This window comes from Symphalangus syndactylus, chromosome 10 (genome assembly GCF_028878055.3).
Source record: "Symphalangus syndactylus isolate Jambi chromosome 10, NHGRI_mSymSyn1-v2.1_pri, whole genome shotgun sequence".
NCBI classification, from domain to species: Eukaryota; Metazoa; Chordata; class Mammalia; order Primates; family Hylobatidae; genus Symphalangus; species Symphalangus syndactylus.
Genome location: NC_072432.2, coordinates 13067151 through 13089729, shown reverse-complemented (window position 1 = coordinate 13089729; position 22579 = coordinate 13067151). Strand labels below are relative to the sequence as shown.

Below are 22579 nucleotides of genomic sequence, written 5' to 3'. Positions count from 1 at the left end.
CAGGAACAGGAAACCAAGTACTGCACGTTCTCACTTCTAAGTAGGAGCTAAACATTGAGTACACATGGACACAAAGAAAGGAACAGTTGACACCAGGGCCCACTTGAGGATGAGGGAGGGAGGAGAGAAACGATCGGAAAACTACCTATCAGGTACTATGCTCATTACCTAGGTGGTGAAATCATCTGTACACCCAACCCCTGTGACATGGAATTTACCTATGTAACAAACCTGCACATATGCCCCTGAACTTAAAATAAAAGTTTAAAAAAAGAACTGACAAACAAAAGTCTGTTACAGTACTCTTTTCATAGATGAGAGAGTGAAGACTCAGGATAACTGGTCCTTGAAGATTAGTGTCTTGGGTTGAATGGTGGCCTCCCCCCTAAAGATATGCCCAACCCCTGGAACCTGTGAATATGGATTTATCTGGAAAAACAGTCCTTGCAGATGCAATTAAGGATCTTGAGTTGAGATCATCCTGTACTACCTGGTGGACCCCAAACCTAATAGGTGTTCTTGTGAGAGAAAGGCAGAGGGGCATTTAAGATGCTCAGTGGAGGAGAGGATACGACCGTGGAAGAAGAGATTGGAGTGATCTGCCTACAAGGCCACAAGTCAAGGAAGGCTGGCAGCTGCCAGACAGCAGGAGAAGCAAGGAACGGGCTCTCCCCTGGAGCCTCCAGAGAGAGAGGTGCAGCTCTGCAGACACCTTGACTTCAGACTTCCATGACAGAATCAATTTCTGTTGTGTTAAGCTGTGGCGTTTGCTGTAACTTGTTATAGCAGATCTCAGAAACCACCATAATACGGCTGCTAAGGAGACCGAGAGCTGTAAGGAAGTGGTGTGGCTGACTCCAAACCCACCATCTTTTCGATACATCCCACTGTCTTGCAGAGTTGAGTGGCATCCAACACCACAAGTGCTAGTGCAAGCAGAAAGTATAAATCAGGGTCAGGGACTATAAAAACCCTACAGATCCCGGCTTACCTCTAAGTGCTTGGCCAGCCGTCCAGGTTGCAGATAGATCCTGTGCTCATAAGAGCCCAGCTTCCTCCACTTCACCTCCTGGTAGTGAAGTTCGAACTGCACCTTTGCTCCTGGGAGGACATTTACTTCCGTTCTGAAGTTTTCCATATCAAGAGCCCTGCTCCTAAAGGTGAAAGCCCCCAACAAAAATCAACAGATACATGATTGAGCGGCAAGACCCAGGATCTAGGCAGAGGGCGTGTAGACTTTCCTGGACGGTCCATCCTGCTCAGTAGTTCATGAAAGTGAACAGTAGATACACTAGAGATAAGTGCAGCTTCTAGATCAGTTGAATCCCAACAAGAGTTTCAGTCTCCTCTCCTACCCAATCTCCGGCTCCCAGAGCTTCTTACTGACTTGAGTGTTGTCTGCAAAAAGCTACCAGGGATTGGCCCCTATCCTGGGCCAGGAACTTGACATCTATCATTGCTGATATAGCAGCTCTGCAATATGGAGATCATTACCCTGACTTTTCAGATGATAAAAAAAATTAGGCTTGAGCCAGTCGCGGTGGTTCACGCCTGTAATCCCAGCACTTTGGGAGGCCGAGGCGGGCGGATCACAAGGTCAGGAGTTTGAGACCAGCCTGGCCAACATGGTGAAACCCCGTCTCTACTAAAAATACAAAAATTAGCTGAGCATGGTGGTGTGTGCCTGTAATCCCAGCTACTCAGGAAGCTGAGGCAGGAGAACTGCTTGAACCAGGACCCAGGAGGTGGAGGTTACATTGAGCCGAGATCACTCCATTGCACTCCAGCCTGGGCAACAAGAGTGAAACTCTGTCTCAAAAAAAAAAAAAAAAATTAGGCTTGTAGAGGACCTGCTCAAGACCCCATGGCCAGTCCACTGTGGGACCAGGACTCACATCCACGGTTGGATGGTTCAAAGATAGCACTCTTCCCATACTGCATTTGAGGTTCACTGTAGGAGTTCTTGATATTTCTGAAAGTCTTCAGAAGAAAAACTTTATTTTTGCATCAAATTGAGTTTGTTTCTCTTTTTTTTTTTGAGCTGGAGTCTCTCTCTGCTGCCCAGGCTATAGTGCAGTGGTGTGATCTCAGCTCACTGCAACCTCCACCTCCAGGGTTCAAGCTTTCTCCTACCTAAGCATCCCGAGTAGCTGGGACTACAGGCATGCGCCACCATGCCCAGCTAATTTTCCTATTTTTAGTAGAGTCAGGGTTTCCCCATGTTGGCCAGGCTGGTCTCAAACTCCTGACCTCAGATGATCCACCCGCCTCCACCTCTGAAAGTGCTGGGATTACAGGCTGAGCCACTGCACCCGGCTTGAGTATGTTTTTCTATCATAAGGCCTTATTTTAGTCACATACATACTGAGTTCAATATGATCATTGATCTTGAAGTGTTTATGGTTTAAAGAGAAAGCAGCAGAATTATCAATGCTGGTGATTCCAGTGTTAGGATAAACAGGGAATGATTTTTTAAATGAAATAAGTAAATACACTGGGCACAGAGGCTCACGCCTGTAATCCTAGCACTTTGGGAGGCCAAGGTGGGTGGGTCACTTGAGGTCAGGAGTTACCAGCGTGACCAACATGGTGAAATCCCATCTCTACTAAAAACACAAAAATTAGCCAGGTGTGATGGTGAGTGCCTATAATCCTAGCTACTCAGGAGGCTGAGGCAGGAAAATTGCTTAGACCTGGAAGGTGGAGGTTGCAGTGAGCCCTGTCTCTCCTAAAAATACAAAAATTAGCCGGGCGCAGTGGTGGGTGCCTATGATCCCAGCTGCTCAGGAGGCTGAGGTAGGAAAATTGCTTAGACCTGGGAGATGGAGGTTGTAGTGAGCCCCGTCTCTCCTAAAAATACAAAAATTAGCCGGGCATGATGGTGGGTGCCTACGATCCCAGCTGCTCAGAAGGCTGAGGCAGGAAAATTGCTTAGACCTGGGAGGTGGAGGTTGCAGTGAGCCGAGATCATGCCACTGCACTTCATTCTATCCAGGGTGATAGAGTGAAATTTCATTTCAAAAAAAAAAAAAAAAGAGAGAGAGAGAAAAAAAGAAAAGAAATAAATAAGCAAGGTGAGATGTTGCATAATCAGCCTAAGGGATTGGGGAGTTGTTGTGGACAGTCAGCTTGCGATATCAAATAATTGAAGAAAAAGATGAGCATGACCTCGTGCAAAGCTTTGAGACAGAGTCTGCAGTGAGAGACCATGTTTACCCGAGGGGCGCACTAGGGTGGGAGCTCTGCGTTCCCTGCACTAACTACAGTGCCTAGAAGAGTTCTGGTAGAAATAAGTATCTGTGGGATGGATAAACAAATAAATGAATGGGTGATGTGGTCAAAATGATGGACAAAGATGGCAGAATGTTTTTTTTTTTTTTTTTTTTTTGAGACGGAGTCTTGCTCTTTCTCCAGGCTGGAATGCGGTGGCACAATGTTGACTCACTGCAACCTCCGACTCCCTGGTTCAAGCAATTCCCCTGCCTCAGCCTCCTGAGTAGCCGGGACTACAGGCACACGCCACCACGCCCAGCTAATTTATGTATTTTTAGTAGAGACGGGGTTTCACCATGTTGGCCAGGATGGTCTCAATCTCCTGACCCCATGATCTGCCTGCCTCGACCTCCCAATGTGCTGGGATTACAGGCGTGAGCCACTGCACCTGGCCGGCAAAATGATTCTTAAAGATAAAAGAACTGATTCACCTGCAGCAAGGCTAGAGGACTTTCCTCTGCTTGGAGCCTCTTCTCTCCTTTCTCTACCTGGCTGAATTTTACTATAGTTGGTGCTCTGTATCCTCTGGGGTTTGGTTCCAGGATTCCCCAAGAATACCCCAAAATCCGGCGATGCCCAAGTCACTGTTACAAAATAGTATGGTGCAGTGGACCCTCCGTATCCACAGGTCTCCATCCACAGTTGATTGGATCTGAGAATGTGAAACCCATGGATACGAAGGCCAACTGTAATCTACTTGGGCTCAGCTTACACATCAGTCCTCTGTGGGGATTTCCTGGACTCCCAGACAGGATGACACACTCGGCACTCGGAACTCCCATAGTGTTTTTTGTGTACCCTCTCTGTATTTGCGTATTAGCCCTTGGCCCACTACAGATATTGTCGTCACAGGTTCCTTGTCTGCCTCCTGCATGAGACTGACGGTGTCTGCTTTTGTGTTGCTGCTGCTTCTGACAGAACCGGGGACAGAGCTTGTATTTGATGCATTTTTGTTGAATGAACAAATGCATGAATGAAAGGAAAAGAACTTCAACTACAGGTGAGTTTGGGGATATAGGAGAGGAGGAGAGGAGGAAAGAAACACGGCAGCATTTGGCCTAATAGCGTGGGCCAGGCACAGTGGCTCACGCCTGTAATCCCAGGACTTTGGGAGGCCGAGGCGGGCGGATCACGAGGTCAGGAGATTGAGACCATCCGGGCTAACACGGTGAAACCCCGTCTCTACTAAAAAATACAAAAAATTAGCCGGGCATGGTGGTGGGTGCCTGTAGTCCCAGCTACTCGGGAGGCTGAGGCAGGAGAATGGCGCGAACCCGGGAGGCGGAGCTTGCAGTGAGCCGAGATCGGGCCACCGCACTCCAGCCTGGGCGACAGAGTGAGGATCCGTCTCAAAAAAAAAAAAAAAAAAAAAAAAAAGTGAGTGTGCAGTGCAAGGAGTGAGAAGGTGAAAATCCCTTTGAAGATTTTTTCCCTTTGAAGAGAAGCTACTTTTTGAGGGTGGCTTGGCATTCCCAGGTCTTACTTAGATTATAAGGGGAAAAAATAAACAAAACTTAAGTGAAGTAACTGATGCTTAAAAAGACCCTATCGCAGCCCAGCATGGTGGCTTCAGCCTGTAATCCCAGCACTTTGGGAGGCCGACGTGGGAGGATCGCTTGAGGCTAGCCTAGACAACAAAGCAAGGCCTTATCTCTACAAAAACTAAAAAAATTAGTCAGGCATGGTGGTGCACCCCAAGTCCCAGCTACTTGGGAGGCTGAGGCATTCCCGCTTGGGGCCAGGAGTTTGAGGTTGTAGTGAGCCGTGATCACACCACTGCATTCCAGCCTGGGCAAAAAAGTAAGACCTCATCTCAAAAAACAACAACAACAATAAAAAAACTCCTTATCCCTACAAGTAGGCAGAATAAATCATTAAGGCAAATGTCAAACTTTTCCTCCTGCATATATGTTAAGTTTCGTAACAAGATCACAAGATCACCAATATTTCTGTAGTTTCTCTCTTCGCTCTTTAGAAAAAGCAGTGTTTATTTACAGAACATCCATCTACCTGCGAGACAGTGATGTAAGCACAACCAGCGTGTGATCACCCAAAACCCATTGGTTGAAGAAGGACCTTTAGGCAAATAGAAACTGCAGTGCCTAATTCTACCATCTGGCTCCGAGAGGTTGCCATTGGCTCAGGTGCTGTGCCTTTCCAGAGGCTGTTTTGCTGCTGTGGGAAGGAAATAGGAGAGGAAAACACCACTGAGAGGCGTGGGCAAGCCTTGCTCACTCAGGCCTTACCTCACCAAGCCAGCCGTCTTGCCTTTTGCTCTGGCCTGTGCGTAGAGAGCTCGGCCCACAGTTTTCTCCTTAATAGAACTCCTAAATGTCGTGCCGTCCACAGTCCTAGAAAAATGGCAGAAGGCAACCAGTTGGTCAGAATAGTAATCGTTTTTTTTTTTTTTTTTTTTTCTTGAGATGGAGTCTTGCTCTGTCACCCAGTCTGGAGTGCAATGGTGCGATCTCAGCTCACTGCAACGTCCACCTCCAGGTTTCAAGCGATTCTCCTGCTTCAGCCTCCTGAGTAGCTGGGATTACAGGCTCCTGCTACCATACCAGGCTAACTTTTTGTATTTTTAGTAGAGACGGGGTTTCACCATGTTGGCTGGTCTCGAACTCCTGACCTCATGATCGGCCTGCCTTGGCCTCCCAAAGTGCTGGGATTACAGGCATGAGCCACTGCGCCTGGCCCAGAACAGTAATCTTAGCAAAACAAACAAGAGCAAGCAAACAACCCAACAAGGCTGGTTTAATGAATGAGGTCAATGATCATTTTGTGTCTATAAGAAATAAGAAGGGAGGCATTTGAATAGTTTATAGACAGGACTTCCTTTATTGATTGGATAGTGTGGCTTGAGAGGGGTTTGGTAGGCTCCCATCCTAAAACTTTCCCTCATGTACTGTTGTTTGTTTTTAGATTTTTCCTCATTTTTGAATTTCATCCTTTAGATTAAGGATGGTTCTCTTTGGGTATCCCCTTCGAATGACAAATGTGATTGGGAGAGGTGACTGATAAATTCCAAATTATCTCGTTACCTTTGGTTCATCAGGTCATTCTGTGAGCTAAGGATTTGGCATAGCTATGGGGTATGCAATGGACTGAATGTTTATGTTCCCCGTAAATGTGTATGTTGAACCTTACTTCCTAGGACAATGACATTACAAGGTGGGGCCTTGGAGAGGTAATTATGTCATGAGGGCTCTCTCCTCATGAATAGCATTTAGTGCTGTCATAAAAAACAGACTTCGAAATGCTCTCTCATCTCTTTCCATCTTGACTGAACCAGGAAATCGGCCCTCACCAGACATGAAATCTTTGGGCACCTTGATCTTGGACTTCCCAGCCTTCAGAACTATGAATTTTAAATTTCTGTTGTTTATAAGCTACCCACTTTATGGTACTTAGTCATAGCAGCCTGAGCTGATGAAGACAGACTATTATGCTCTTCTGCAAGAGTGGAAAAGAATAAAGAAAAATGGGGAAGGTGCTGGTGGGTCCCCTACCAAGGTGGTATTTATCTGGAAACCATCTCCCTTGGGGACCTCTGTCTTCTATTTGCATCTCATCTCTATCCACCTTACTTTTAGCTGGCTAGCACCTAATCCTTACCAAGTAATGGTTGGTCAGAGTGGTAGAATCCAGAAATTTGGAAGTAAATGGGAACTTCCAGTACTCAAATGGGCAGTGTCTTTCCCAAGGAGCAATTTAGAAATGTGTGAAGTTTGGGTTGTTGAGATGACTTGGAAGTGCTGCTGGCATTTGTGGGAGGACACCAAGAATGTTAGTCATCCTGCAATGTGGGGGACAGCGCCACTGAGAATTTTCCTGCCCCAAATGCCGACAGCACGAGTGTTGAGGCACATTTCTGGGTTTGCCCCTTTAGATGAGAGACATCAGACCCCAGGAGACAGATGACTCTTGCCAAGGTCACACTGCTGGTCAAGGCTGTCATGCTTCTATCAAATCATAACTAAGTCTCAAAGGCCAAGGAGTCTTTAGGACAAAGGAAATAATCTCCCATAGAATATTCAGGATCTTGATAAAAAGGTAGAAGGGATATTTTGGCTAGTACACAGGTCTACACAGCTCATTTTAAGTTGTGATAATTAAGCAGATATCGTCTCTGGTCTTATAAATTCAGCCCAGAGCAGAGGGAAATAAAAGTAAATGCATGTTTCATGATTCTGTCCTTTGTACTTCAAATCTTCTATGTAATGAGATAGTAAAGAAAGAACAGAATGAAGGATGGAATAGTATGCAGCCATAATAAGGAATGAGATCATGTCCTTTGCAGGGACATGGATCAAGCTGGAAGCCATCATCCTCAGCAAACTAACACAGGAACAGAAAATCAAACACTGTTTGTTCTCACTCATAAGTAGGAGTTGAACAATGAGAACACATGGACACAGGGAGGGGAACATTACACACCATGGTCTGTCGGGAGGTAGGGGGCAAGGGGAGGGAGAGCATTAGGACAAATAGCTAACGCATGCCGGGCTTAAAACCTAGATGACGGGATGATAGGTGCAGCAAACCACCATGGCACATGTGTACCTATGTAACAAACCTACACATTCTGCACTTGTATCCCGGAACTTAAAGTAAAAAAAAAAAAAAAAAAAAAAAAAGAAAGAAAGAAAAAGAAAAAAAAGAAGGAAAACAGAAATAAGAGATCTTTAGAGTAAGTTCTGATTATGTGGTTTAAAAATAGGAATTTATTAAAATAATTTTCAATGTCATTTCTAGACATGGGGTCATATAATACCACTACAGAAAAGCCTTTCCTTTTCCCTTTGCTTTTTAGAAAAGGCAGACAAAAAAAGTGATACATTTTAAAGCTAATTCAAAGGATACAAATTAAAGTGACACAATGCCTTTTTCTGCCCACTTGGTTAGAGTTCACATGACTGCCACTTTCAGCAGCCAAAGTACATGGTAGTTGAACCCTTTACTATTTATCCACAATGATCACTGATTACCTTGGTGTATGAAAGACAAAAGTGGATGAGAAGTAACTCAACCTAATGTCTTCATAAAAAAAAGTAGCCAGACTTTATGCACGGTACTTTGCTGTGTTCTTGGCAACTTAAGAGGGACATTGACCACCTGGAACATACTCTGGGGTGGCCACCTTGATATCTGGACATAGAAATCATTCCAATCACTTAGAGGAATAGAGAATATTTAACTTTGATACACGAAGGCTCCAAGTGGATGAGATAACTGGCATTAACCGTTTGGAAAGTATTGGAGTAGTTTAACCTTCTTTTATTATGAAAAATTTCAAACACACAGAAAATAGAGGGACTAATATGAGATGTCCATGAGACCATCACTGAGCTACACCATTATGAATACTCAGCCAATCTTAATTAGTCTATACTCTCATGCTTTCCACCTCAGTTGTTAAGAAGCCAAGTTCAAGGCCAGGCACGGTGGCTCACACCTGTAATCCCAACACTTTGGGAGGCCGAGGTGGGCAGATCACGAGGTCAAGAGATCGAGAACATCCTGGCTAACACGGTGAAACCCCGTCTCTACTAAAAATATGAAAATTAACCAGGCATGATGGCAGGCGCCTGTAGTCCCAGCTACTCAGGAGGCTGAGGCAGAAGAATGGCGTGAACCAGGGAGGCGGAGCTTGCAGTGAGCTGAGAACACGCCACTGCACTCTGGCCTGGGCGACAGAGTGAGATTCCGTCTCAAAAAAAAAAAAAAAGAAGAAGCCAAGCTCAGATAGATGGCACATCATTTCATCTATGAACACTTCAATATGTATTTTGTAGAGAGCTTTTTGAAAATTCTATGTGATTATCACTAGAGTCATTGGGTAGAAAGTGGAAAATATTTAAATGAAGTATAAGAAAAGACTCTTAACAGAGCTGTCAACCATTGAGTTGATTGCCTTGGGAAAAGTGAGTTTATCATTAAGGAAATCATCACACACTTGTCAGCAGTGTTATAGAGGAGGTCAAGCACTGGATAAGTAATTGGATTTAATCTGTGGTTCTCAACTTGTTTTTTTTTTTTTTTTTTTTTTTTTTTCCCCGTAGAGAAGCATATGGCAGATGGCATTGACCTGCTGTGCACACGCTCTTATGTGGTTTCCTATAAGCCAGGGCAACCCAGTATATTTTTCTCCTCCCAAGAAAGTACATTAAATTCAAGTAAGTATGAGGTTGTTACCATAGAGATAGCCTTAAGTTTGCTTTAGCTTATTAGAAACAGAAAGCAAATAATTCACAAATTCTAATGCTTTAAAGAGGAGCAAATTATTGGGACCAACCTCACAATGACCCTTGACATCCAGCTGGTCCTCTGGGACAGTTGACCACTAAGGTCCATTCTAACTATGAGGGGTTTTGATTCTGTGAGTACGGCACCTACAATTTCTGGCTCTACACGGAAGTTACTCACATGGAGAAGTTGGAAATGAAGGCTCCTTTGGGGATCTGAACATCAAACACGACATTCTGAGGCTGCGGGGAATTGTTCACCACTTTGCTCTGGATCATGGTGGTGGCCATCCGAGAAGTAATAGTAGACTGGACTTTATAACTATAAAGAGTTACTTGATCAGCCTCTTCCTGAAATTGGCAAGAAAGCATAACCGTACTAATAGAATAATCATGCAGAACTTCATCAAACGTAGTGCATTTGATGTTGACAACACTACATTTCACTTGTTTTACTAGCAGAGCAATTCCAGGGCCTTGGTAAGGACAGAACTCACGTATTGTTAAGCATTCTCCTAACTTCTTGGAACCCCCAACGAGCTGAAGTCTGCCTTCATTTCAAGATACTTTGAGCTTAAAGGCATTTTTCAGCCCTATGAGTCTATAAATAATGATTTTTCAAAAATTAGAATACGAATAGAAAACGGTTGTGGGAAGCCAGATTGGATTGAGGAAGTCCAGGAAATAACTCCAAATGCAAGACCATCAGCCGGGGAAAGGATACTGGATTGCAAGATTGAAAGAGGACCCTGGTTGTATCTTTAGTAAGGGTCAGACAGGGGTGCTGTGGGGTGGAAACACACATGTGGTCTCCACCAACTCCCCTTACAGCTCTCTACCTTCTTTAGTCTCCTCGATTACAATTTCATCTGCAGTCCTTTTCTCCTCCCCCAAGCCAAAACGAGCTAGGAGAACAGTGACGGGTGTAAGCAAGGAGGACTGATCTTGGACAGGGCGTCCTGATGCAAGTATCGGTCCAACACTCTGGACCTCCTTACCCGATCACTACTGATTTAAAGCAGCTCCTGTGTAAAGACTCTCATATGTTAGTGTGCTCAAAGGCAAGGTCCTAGAAACCCACACTTTTCAGGAGGTGACTGAGAGCTGCAAGCTCCTTCAGGTCTATGACAACTATGGGTCCCATTAGATTTTGCTTTTTTCTCCAAAAGAATTTACTTATCTCAATACCAGGTATCATTCCCCAAACTTTGTAGTCCAACATTAAACCTTTCGACTAATTAACTATGCAACTCACCTGAAGCTAAAATAAAATCCAGGCTAATCTATGTGTCCTTCCTCCCCCTGAAGTGTGCACTGCTGGCAGTTTCTGCCAATTCAGGGCAGGGAGCACAACATAAACCACTTGTCCTCAGGCTGTTTTCTTGCCACAGGATGTTCTACTCTGAACATCTCAGGGAACTGGGTCGTTTTGTGTTTAAAAGTTCCTTCCCACGGGCACTCTTTTATTTTCCAGAGCTGTCAGGTGTCATACTTTAAATCAAAATGGTGCCGGAAATGATGGCTCATGCCTGTAATCCCAGCACTTTGGGAGGCTGAGGGAGGTGGATCACCCAAGGTCAGGAGTTCCAGACCAGCCTGGCCAACACGGTGAAACCCCGTCTCTACTAAAAACACAAAAATTAGCTGGGCGAGGAGGCATACGCCTGTAATCCCAGCTACTCGGAAGGCTGAGGCAGAGAATCTCTTGAACCCGGGGAGCAGAGGTTGCAGTGAGCTGAGATCACACCATTGCACTCCAGCCTAGGCAACAAAAGCAAAACTCTGTCTCAAAAAATAAAAATAAAAACGTAAAAATAAATACGTAAATCAAAAAGGTTGAGTAAGAATAAATACACAAATTTATACAGTGGGAAGGACCCTATGCTATATGGCAAAACTCAAGAAAATCAAGAGAGGGGCCCCTTCAGCTCTTGGTGGCCTCCCTCCTGTCTGTAAAGACTGCACTCTTCAATGCTGAATTTTAGAAACACTTGCAAACAGTTGGGCAAGGCACTATTTCGAAAGTCAGGTAAATACTCGGTGACGAAGACAAAAGAGACACCCAGATTGATTTCCTGGTAATTATTAACAGGAAAATCATTCAATCTGTAAAAACATCCAGTCAACTTACCATCATTTCTTCCGATTCTCCTGCAAGGCTTCTCTGTGAAAGGAAGTTAGACAATCATTCTTCAACTGTATGTTACTTATTACCTTGAGGGCCAAAACAGTTTTCTCAGTCAAAAAAGAAATGTTATTTTTCTTCAATACTGAGCTGTTATTCATTCACTGGAGTTGAGACATAAATATTGAACATTCTTGAAAACTGTTTTCCCACTGATGAGTTTCTCAACAAGTTTCTTAACCAGTTTTGGTGGCGTGCATGTCACTCTTGGATATAATGCTAGAACAAGTAATTTTTAAATAAAAATATTCAAGCAAATGCATCCTGGGTGGCGTATATCCCCTCGATGCTATTTGCTCTATTTTTTACTCAGTTCAATGGAGACTTTGATCCTCCATTGGCCATGAGGTTGTGGGCATGCTGTTGCCACTGTTTGCAGTGCCCCTGCTGGGTTCCTCAACCCCCATATGGAGAACTCCTACTCACCCTTCAGATCTCAGCTCCAGCGGAATTCCTCCAGTGAAAATCTCTCACGCCCCAAGACTAGGTCGGTTTTCTTTACTAAGTGTTTTCGCAGCAGGATATTCCTTCCTGCAGAGTGCTCACCTTGTTTCATAATGATTCATTCTATTTGAGGGATTATTTGACTAAAGTCTGTCCCTTCCTTTAAACTAAGCTACAAAAAAGCAGCGATTTTCATGTATTTCCTCCACGGTGTAACCCCAGAGCCAAACACAGTGACTGGCACCTAGAAAATTCTATGCTTTTAACCACCATGCAAGGAGATTATCCATACACTTGACTGTCCTGAGGAAAGGAACAAAGGCGATCCCCTTGCCTTTGAAAGTGAATGGCTTAAGGATGGTGGGCGAACATGTAATGTTTGGTAAGTTGTTAATAATAGATCCAAGAAGTCGGGTGTTGGATATAAGCTCAGCTTGCCTGATTCAGGGTGAACTGAGGTTCTGTGCTGTGTGACATGGTAAGGCCAGTGGTTGACCTCTTGTAGACTTCTTGAATGCAATGCTCAATGACAATTTTTTCTCTCTTGTGGCGAAATAAATCGTGACATGAAGTCTTGCTTATTGGATTTTAATATTATTGGTCTACAAAAAAAACCCTGAATTTTCAGAAAGTAAAAAATTACACCCATATAAAATAAGACATTGATCAGCTTAGGGTTGCTGCTTCCATAAATACCTCCTTTCTCAGCATGTGGGCTCCATGGGGAAGAAGCCAAGCCCTTCCTGGTGTTCCGGAAAACTCACCCCCTTAATTAGAGGGTTTTGTCTATACTGCCGCTGGTGGCCCCCAGGATTGCAACTTCCAACGTGGCTAGGTCTCCTTCTCAGGTGCCCTCAGAGTGACCAGAGGAAGGAGATTGTGAGGCTGCAAGGGGGAGTGTCTGTCATCGCTAAAATAACAAAAGTCTTCCTAACAGGAAATCCTTCCCGTAAGACAGGAAATAATTTCAGAATCTTAAGTTTTGAAGAAAACACATAGCGATGTATTCTTTTTTTTTTTTTTTTTTTTAATGGAGTGGGGACAGGGTCTCCCTGTGTTGCTCAGGCTGGTGCAATCATAGCTCACTTGCAGCCTTGAACTCTTGGGCTCAAGCGATCCTCCATCTCAGCTTCTCAAATAGCTGGGGCTACAGGTGCATGCCAGCATATATATGTATTAGCTGGGTGGTGGAGATAGGGCCTCACTATGTTACCCAGGCTTATCTGGAACTCCTGGCCTCAAGTGATCCTCCCTCCTTGGCCTCTGAAAGTGCTGCGATTATAAGTGGGAGCCACTGTGCCGAGTCATGTATTCTTTAAGGGACTAAATTGAGCATTATGGTGTGAAGGCTGCTGAGCAGATGTGTGAATTTCTCTTTTTATTTCACCTGGGTGATCTCTTCCACCAAGGTATGAGAGATCTGGACGCTTCTGTGCTAAAAAACAAACTCTTAAGAAAATCTAGCAGAAGGCATCTTAACACTTATCTTCTACCAGAATCTCTTTCACTTTTTTTTTCCCCTTTTGGAAGTAAAGCTTACTGTACCTGATATCTCCGTTTCTCTGCCACCAATTGAAATTTGCCTGGGGCTAGTTCCACGAGATCTTCATAGTCTACAAACTTAAAAAAAAATTAGGATTTTAACTTTATTTTTAAATTATACTTCAAGTTCTGGGGTACATGTGCACAACGTGCAGGTTTGTTACATAGGTATACATGTGCCATGTTGGTTTGCTGCACCCATTAACTCATCATTTACATTAGGCATTTCTCCTAATGCTATCCCTCCCCCAGACCCCCACCCCACAACAGGCCCCAGTGTGTGATGTTCCCCTCCCTGTGTCCATGTGTTCTCATTGTTCAATTCCCACCTACGAGTGAGAACATGCGGTGTTTGGTTTTCTCTTCTTGTGTTACTTTGCTGAGAATGATGGTTTCCAAAAGATCTAGAGCCAAAGAGATAGCTGTTGGTGTTCGTTATTTTATATTCTTTCCTCTACCTCTGGGCAATCACAATTTTGTATAAAATGATTCCTTTAGTATATTTCTATTGCTTGCTGGTTACGTCTCAGAGGTGTCCAAATGGAAGGTAACAACACCTTCGCATTTGTTGGACATGGGAATTCATTTCTGAGTTTGCCAGCAGGTGGTAAGACAGGGATCAAAACAACCCAGTGATTGGGGGGGTGTCTGGGGAAGTATCTGGGTAGACCCTGGAGGCATTTGCAGTGTCTGACTGGACAGACATGAACCATACATCTCCCCAAGTTAAAAATGTAGGTATTTTCTAAAAGGAAATGCCAGTTAGAAATGACTGAAAAAGCACAAACGCATTTGGATGTCTTGGCTTCAATTTGAGATTTCCAACACACTCTGGTGGCTTTTAAGTGTGGGAAAATATGATAGTTTCAAAGCAGACAGAGTGATATTTTCCCTCTGTAAATACGCCGTCGTATTCTCTGGCATTTTTGTAGGTAATCCACTCTGCAAGTATTATAAGCCTTTGCATTTGCTGGGATGTTCCCATAACATGCTTTGCTTTTCTGGCATAAAAATAGCTCTTGTATGACTTTCAGAAACAGACTTTCAGTCCAAGACTTTCTTTACATTGGAGAAGGCTAAGGGACAAAAGTGGAGACCTATACTCCATGGGAATTATTCTTGTACTTGTCCACTCCGCTTGCTGTCTTCCGCTTTAATAGGAATACTTAAAGTGCTCTTATTACAAATATCACTGTTCACTTAGGTATGAAAAACAGTGTGCTTTGATAATGACTTTTCTTATACTCTTAGTAAAAGAGTGATAATATTTCTTCCTCATCATAACAGCTAATAATTATTAAGCACTTACTAGTCCAGGCACTCTGCCAGAGAGTTTACACTGTGTCATTTAATTCTCAAAGCAAACCATTGAGTTAGGTCTATTCTTACCCCCATTTTTTTAGATGAGGAGTGAGCAGCTCTGCTCCATAAATGCTACACTCTGATGCCTGCCCATTGAGCTTGACTTAATTCTCATGCAAAACCTGTTAATGCTTTAAAAGGTAAATATACATTCCAGTAATTATAACAGTAAACACTTGCACTCAGATGAATTTTGTCTTAAGTTTCCATTACACACAGAATAAGGCCATTGAATAGCAATTGCAATAGACAATTTACTGAGCTCATGAACAGGCCAACAGCAAGGAGTGATCTGGAAGTACTTACTTCAGAGAGTCCATTTATGGGGATTTCGAAGCCTGATACTTCAGAAAGAAAGAAGCAGATGAAAAAGCACGTGAGTCTTTTCATTTTGCTGGACAGTTTTGCCAAGCTCCCCAAAGCAGATGGTCTGGGGAGGATATCACTTCTTCCTACTGAGCCAAGTTCAAAGGAACAGCAGAGGAGTACAGTTCGCTTTAAGAAAGAAGAAAAAAGAAGAAAAAAACCCTCTAACTTTGTTCAAAATTGGGACAAATATTTGTTCTGGAGCTCAAACTTGAGCTGTGTGGGTGGATCGAACACCCAGAGGTTATTCAAACAGCAAAGTCAGAAGCAGTTGCTCACTGTGAGGACAAGTCAGGGGCAGATGGATGTGCTTGAATGTGCTTATGTGCTTTTATTTTATTTTATTTTTTATTTTTTGGCTTTTGCTGATTTCTATTGATCTTAAAATCAGAGAGACCTAAAGATAATTGTCATCCTTTCTAAAGGACCAAGTATGGAATTATTCCAAGAAACAAAATCCTTTGATCTAAATTAAAGCAGGAAAAATTTAGAAAAAGTGGGAGAAGACACAGAATGGTTTTTCTGAGCAAAGAATCCACTGTGCATGTTTTCCCCTATCTCTTTGGTGGCTGTCTACCTGTTACCTATAAAGAGCGAGGCAAGTGGCTGTGCAGGATACTAGGGCAGATCTTCAGTGAGGATGCCTCGTGAATGTCTTTGATTAAGGTAACAGTGTCTGTCCTGCTGCCCCTATCAGCCGGGCTCAGGTCAGTGGCAAATCAATACTCCCCAGTCTCAGAATTGGAGTGCAGTGGTGAGATCAAAGCTCATTGCAGCCTCAACTTCCCCTGGCTCAAGCAATCTGCCCACCTCAGCCTCCAGAGTAGCTGGACTACAGGTGTGCACTACACTGCCTGGCTATTTTTTGTAGAGATGGGATTTCATCATGTTGCTCACCCTGGTCTTGAACACCTGGGCTCAAGCTATCTGCTCGCCTCGGCCTCCAAACCTGCTGGGATTCCAGGTGTGAGCCCCCAAGCCTGGCCTCCATCCCGGTCAGATTCTATTTTTCTTGCAACAAACAGGAAATGTAACTTTTTGGATGCAACACTGAAATAGGAGGCTCCAGCTGTGGGCAGAATTACAACACAAGGGAGGTTGTCTCATCCTCAGGATGAAGCACCCCAGGCCAACTTCTGGGATCCTGGAGCTCCTTGCTACATTCAAAGCCCAATTCACAGGGCATGCAACAGAGAGTTGTCTGTGTTTTCCTCCCTAGCTTCCCCTCAGTCTTCGAAATTGCACAGCCGTGTATCTGCTGGGGAAACATAACTTCTGAAATAACGGAAAGGAGAAAACAGATTCTCCCCTCCCTTGCCTAGATTGGACTAGGTGAGCGCCCACCTTGGTCATTGAGTGCCTCAGTGGACCCCTCATGGAAAAATCCTGCCACAGCTTTGCATTCTCGACTGAGATACTGTTTCTGGGCAATTAAGACCCAATGGCAGCTGGACACGGTGGCTCACGCTTGTAATCCCAGCACTTTGGGAGGCCGAGGTGGGTGGATGACCAGAGGTCAGGAGTTTGAGACCAGCCTGGCCACCAGAGTGCAACCCTGTCTCTACTAAAAATACAAAAATTAGCCGAGTGTGGTGGCATGCACCTGTAATCCCAGCTACTTGGGAGGCTGAGGCACGAGAATTGCTTGAACTGGGGTGGCAGAGGTTGCAGTGAGCTGAGATCACGCCACTGCACTCCAGCCTGGGCAACAGGACAAGACTTGGTCTTAAAAGAAAAAAATAAATACATAAAAAAAGACCCAATGGCATGTTTTCCCCAAAACAACAGTAACTTTCAGCATCATGCCTCCTTCCATTGATCATTTCCTTTCTGATTATTTTAATCTGATATTCAGAATTATCTCAGAATAAACCAAACCAAAAGCAGGCTGGACCTTTTTTCCATGCTGATACCCTGTCTTCAGATCCCAAAGTCCTTTTTTTTTTTTTTTTTGAGAGGGAGCCTCACCCTGTGGCTCAGACTCAAGTGCAATGGCATGATCTTGGCTTACTGCAACCTCCACCTCTCAGGTTCAAGTGATTCCTCTGCCTGAACCTCCCAAGTAGCTGGAATTACAGGCGTGCACCACCTCAACTAACTTTGTATTTTTTTTTTTTTTAAAGTAAAGATGGGGTTTCACCATATTGGTCAGGCTGGTCTCAAACTCCTGACCTCAAGTAATCCACCTGCCTCAGCCTCCCAAAGTGTTGGGATTACAGGCGTGAGCCACTGTGCTCAGCCTGATCCCAAAGTCTTGAAAACAAAACAAAACAAAACAACGTTTGCTCTCTCTCTTGATGTTCAGAAGCACGACAGCATAGGCTGTGTATTCAGGCTACTGGGTGTTGAACCTGAGACCCTTTCCCCCTGCACTCCCCACCCCACTGCCAGCCCCTCCCATCATGCCTGGGCAGCTGTGACATGGTGAATTGAACATACCCACTGTTACTTAAATGCCTCTGATTTCTAGGATTGGAAATCACTACCATAAATGCCACAAGAATGTTCACTTTCACGTATGTGAAAATCAGTAGGAAATCTACAAGAAAAAAAATCACAATATTTCATAATGTTTGAACAAAGAGATAACATTTAGTACTCATTGGGAACTCTGGGAAATATCAACAAACTTGAGATTCATCACTGAGTGTAAGTCATTGTGGCTTAGCTGACAGTATAATAATAGCTGCCTCACATTTATAGCATTCAGCTCCAGCCCTATCATTGTGAAAGAGCATGTTTGTAAAAGTCCAAAGTCAAAGCTGGATGAATTCACTGGAAAAATAGCTATATTTGACCCCGACCTGCTTGTTCGGTGGGTCAGGTTGCACATAACATGGAGCAGGTCTGTTTTCTACACATAGTTGTGCTGTGATGCCTTCCTCTGATTGTAAAGACATTTCGTTACAGCTTCTTTAAGGATTGTCTGTTTGAATTTCCAAAGATGACATTTGATTACTCTGCTCCATTTTTTGTCCTCTCTAATGCAGAGGTGTGTTTTTTTTGTTTCTGGTTTTTTTTTTTTTTGAGACGGAGTCTTGCTCTGTTGCCCAGGCTGGAGTGCAGTGGCACAATCTTGGCTCACTGCAAGCTCCGCCTCCCGGGTTCACGTCATTCTCCTGCCTCAGCTTCCCGAGCAGCTGGGACTACAGGTGCCCGCCAACACGTCTGGCTAATTTTTTGTATTTTTAGTTGAGACACGGTTCACCATGTTAGCCAGGATGGTTTCGATCTCCTGACCTCATGATCTGCCTGCCTCGGCCTCCCAAAGTGCTGGGATTACAGGCGTGAGCCACCACGCCCAGCCTGTTTTTGTTTTTTAATGGAGACAGGGTCTCACTCTGTCACCCAGGCTGGAGTGCAGTGATGCAATCATGGCTCACTGCAGCCTCAACCTCCTGGGCTCAAGCAGTCTTCCCATCTCAGCCTCCTGAGTAGCTGAAACTACAGGTGCACACCACCACACCCAGATAATTTTTGTGTGAGTGTATATTTTGTAGATGGGAGGTTTCACCATGTTGCCCAGGCTGGTCTTGAACTCCTGGACTCAAGCAATCCACCCATTTTGGCCTCCCAAAGTATTGGGATTACATGTGAGCCACTGTGCCTGGCCAGGTGTGGGTTTATATCATTTGAGGCCAGAACATGAAGATGTTTCAAAAGAAAAATATTTGAAACTGAATAGCAGTATCACAAGCCAAAAATGGGAAGTTAGAGAACATGGAATGGATTCTCTCACTGGTTCTTAAGCCATGGAAACGTGGCTTTGCTGTTGAGCCATTTCAGTTCTTTCCTATTCTGTGTTGCTTACCTCTGAAGTTCAAATTCAAATCCATTGCCAGAGTAGAGAAATCGAGAGTAGAGTAGACATGTGACCAGCCACGGTAGGTCAATTCCAGTGTAGCAGCTTTTGCTGTTCTTTCCAGGGTGTCTGGGTGTTTTCTGGCGAGGAAGGGTTCTCATCTGGAAGTGGTCTCACGATCACACTAAGATCTGGTGCTGGTATTTCAGGTACAGGCTGGGAAGCACCTTCATATGAGTAATTGTGGCTCCCTCCAAGGTGTAAACAGGGCGAAGAGTGTGTTTGGATATCTGAGCCACCAGGGATGTTAGAGGTTATCTAGCTAGATCCTCTAATTTAAAAGATGATGAAAGTGAGGCTCAGAGTGGTTAAGTCATGTGGTCAACAGAGGGGAAAAGATGTAGCAGAGTAATCAAATGTCATCTTTGGAAATTCAAATAGACAATTCTTGAAGAAGCTATAAGAAAATATCTTTACAATCAGAAGGAAGGTATCACAGCTCAAATACGTGTAGAAAACAGACTTTCTCCACATTATGTATCCTGCCAGGCTGTGGCTAGAGAAGTGGGGTAGGGTCAAGATACAGGGCCCAGGTTGGTGGTGATTATGGGAAGTGGACTGAACAGTATGAGTCGGCAGCGTCATCATCAACCCCTTCCCTGGCCTGCCTCTCTGACTAACGAGCTGGGTTCATGACTTTTGGCAAATCTCTGTATGCCTCAACGTCCTCATCTGAAAAATGGGAATAACAAATAATACTCACCTATGAGTATGTATGAAGGACTTAGAGCAGTTCCTGGAACACATTAGGTACTAACTAAGTGCTAGTTACTAGTTACTAGTAGTAGTGTTAAAACAGGTCAGCACAGTGGCTCACACCTGTAATCCCAACACTTTGGGAGGTCAAGTTGGGAGGATCACTTGAGGCCAGGAATTTGAGACCTGGGCAACATAGCAAGACCTTGTCTCTACATATTTTTTTTATTTTTATTTTTTTAGATGGAGTCTTGCTCTGTCACCTAGGCTAGGGTGCAGTGGCGCCATGTCAGCTCACTGCAGCCTCTGCCTCGTGGGTTCAAGCAATTCTCCTTGCCTCAGCCTCCCGAGTACCTGAGATTACAGGTGTGTGCTGCCATGCCCAGATAATTTTTGTATTTTTAGTAGAGATGGGGTTTCACCATGTAGGCCAGGCTGGTCTCGAACTCCTGACCTCAGGTGATCCACCCGCCCCGGCCTTCCAAAGTGCTAGGATTACAGGCTTTAGCCACCACTCCCGGCCTGAAGTCATTTAAATGAATTGTTTCTCGGACTAATTACACCGCAGGGCACAGAAAGAAGTTCTGAATTGAAAGTGCTTGTAAATGATGACTATTAGATTACTTCAATTTTCAAAAAGGAAAAAATTTAGATTTCTGTAAATATAGATTGGCGAGCTTGTAGTAGACTTGATTTTAAAAATGACATGCAGTGATTAAAAAGATGGTTTGAGAAAACTTTTGAAAAGGAAGCAACTTGACACGTGTGTATGGGAGGGGTTTGACGACGGAGGTTCACTAGCTATGGGATGGGGACAAAGTGGAAGCTCACTGGGCACTGAGAATAGGTGTGCAGTGGGAGTGTCCTCACACCAATGAGGACAGAGGAAGACAGTCCAGGAGGTGGGGGCAAAGGGGGCAGAGTCTGGAAATAAAGCTAGGCAGAGAAGATGCTGTTAAGACCCTCTTATTTTTTTTGTAGATGCTGGGTCTCATTATGTTGCCCAGGCTTGTCTCAAACTTCTGGACTTAACAGATCCTCCTGCGCAGGCCTCCCAAAGTGCTGGGATTACAGGCATGAGTCACTACACGCTGCCAAGACCTTCATAAGGGTCTCAGGAGGCAACAGGAACCACGTCTTCAGGCATAGCAGATGTCGGGCTTGAGTCCAAGCCGGAGACATGGGCCCAGTCCTCGTCAGATACTGAGAGGCAGACTAATTTGTCAGCAGACCCAGGAGCTGGTAACACACACATAACCCATAAACACTTCCCATATGTCATAGCCAGATTCTTCCCTTGGATTTTAGAGCTTGCAAATGGCAAGGGGCCATTTACTGCCTAAAGAATCGGTGATGACACAGTGCTTGGTTGAACATTAAGTTGAGCTAATTTTACTTCTCTTTGCTGTGCTGTTTCTAAACTGGCAGATCCAGATTCGATAAGCATAGATTGACTGTAATGTGTTTATCGTGGATGAGGTGGGAAATGAAAATGGAATGAATTTTTTTCTGGTTAATTATAGAACCAGTTGTTTGAACAAATCCAACCAGAAAAGCATTGATGACTACAATGATGTTAACTTGAAGAAATTAATTTAGTGGTAAGAAACAGGGCCCTAGAATTCACTAAAGTGGTTCAAATGACATATGCTTGAAATAAACATGAATGATGAAAAAGAAGGTATGCTGAATATAAATTCTAGAAGCACTACAGTAAAGTCTCAGTGCATTCTCCAGTGTAGACCATACCTAAAACATCACATTCAATTCTGAGTGGAATATTATATAAAAGATTTTACTTATATTATATAATAATATTATATAAAAGATTTTATTATATAAAATATTATATAAAAGGTGGGTCAGGATAGAGATTTGAAACTGTTGCACAAGAATATGCTATTAATACACAGTTCAAGAAAAATGAGAAGGTGAGGTAAGTATGACAGTGATCCATGTGCGAGGCCAGAGGAGGTTCATTATGGGGTTATTTTTCTATGGAGACTTCATGCTGGAATCAAGGAATGAAGTCAGAATATGGGAAAAGAAATCGGAAGTTTGGAGAACGTGCCAGTCTATGTGGCAGAAGAATGTGTGAGGTCCACACTGTGCAAACAAGGCTGGGGCAGAGGGTGTTCAAGTGAGTGAACCTAGGCCATTCTGGCTGTTCTGGAACTCACCCCATGAGTGCTGGGCACCTGCCAGCACATTCCTTTGAGATACAGTGAGGCAGGATTCATTGGGCCAGGACAAGCTTCTCCTGGTAGTCAGTTGGGCCAAACTGCCCTGTGAAGCTGGGCTTAATCATTGTATTTCCAGAGGGTTATTGCTTCTAGAATGCTTCAATTATTGACTACTGCACAACTTAGTGTTTCAAAGCAACAGTTTAATCTCTCTCTTGAGTCTGTGGGTTGACTAGGTTCAGATGGGTGGTTATTCTGCTGCATGGTCTGTTGGCTGGGCCCATGGTCAGCAGAGGTTCGGCTAGGGAATAACATCCAACTCAGTTCATCCATGGCTGGCCATTGGTGCTGTTGACAGGGAGCACAGCTGGGGCTGCTGACCAGAGCACCTCGGTTCTCCTCTGCATGGCCTCCCCACATG

The 22579-nt window shown here is 44.1% G+C and overlaps 1 protein-coding gene across 1 annotated transcript in view; it reads right to left on the bottom strand.

The window, feature by feature from the left end:
• The window catches only part of ITIH2 (inter-alpha-trypsin inhibitor heavy chain 2), a 47866-nt gene extending 32306 nt beyond the window's left edge, over nucleotides 1-15560 (bottom strand). The window contains exons 1-6 of the mRNA XM_055296471.2: nucleotides 15358-15560; nucleotides 13693-13767; nucleotides 11650-11682; nucleotides 9700-9869; nucleotides 5520-5624; nucleotides 992-1154 (exon numbers count right to left, since the gene is read on the bottom strand). Of these exons, the coding sequence (XP_055152446.1) occupies nucleotides 992-1154; nucleotides 5520-5624; nucleotides 9700-9869; nucleotides 11650-11682; nucleotides 13693-13767; nucleotides 15358-15441 (630 nt within the window). The 5' untranslated portion in view covers nucleotides 15442-15560. The remainder of the gene's footprint in view (nucleotides 1-991; nucleotides 1155-5519; nucleotides 5625-9699; nucleotides 9870-11649; nucleotides 11683-13692; nucleotides 13768-15357) is intronic.
• Between the last annotated feature and the right edge of the window lie 7019 nt (nucleotides 15561-22579).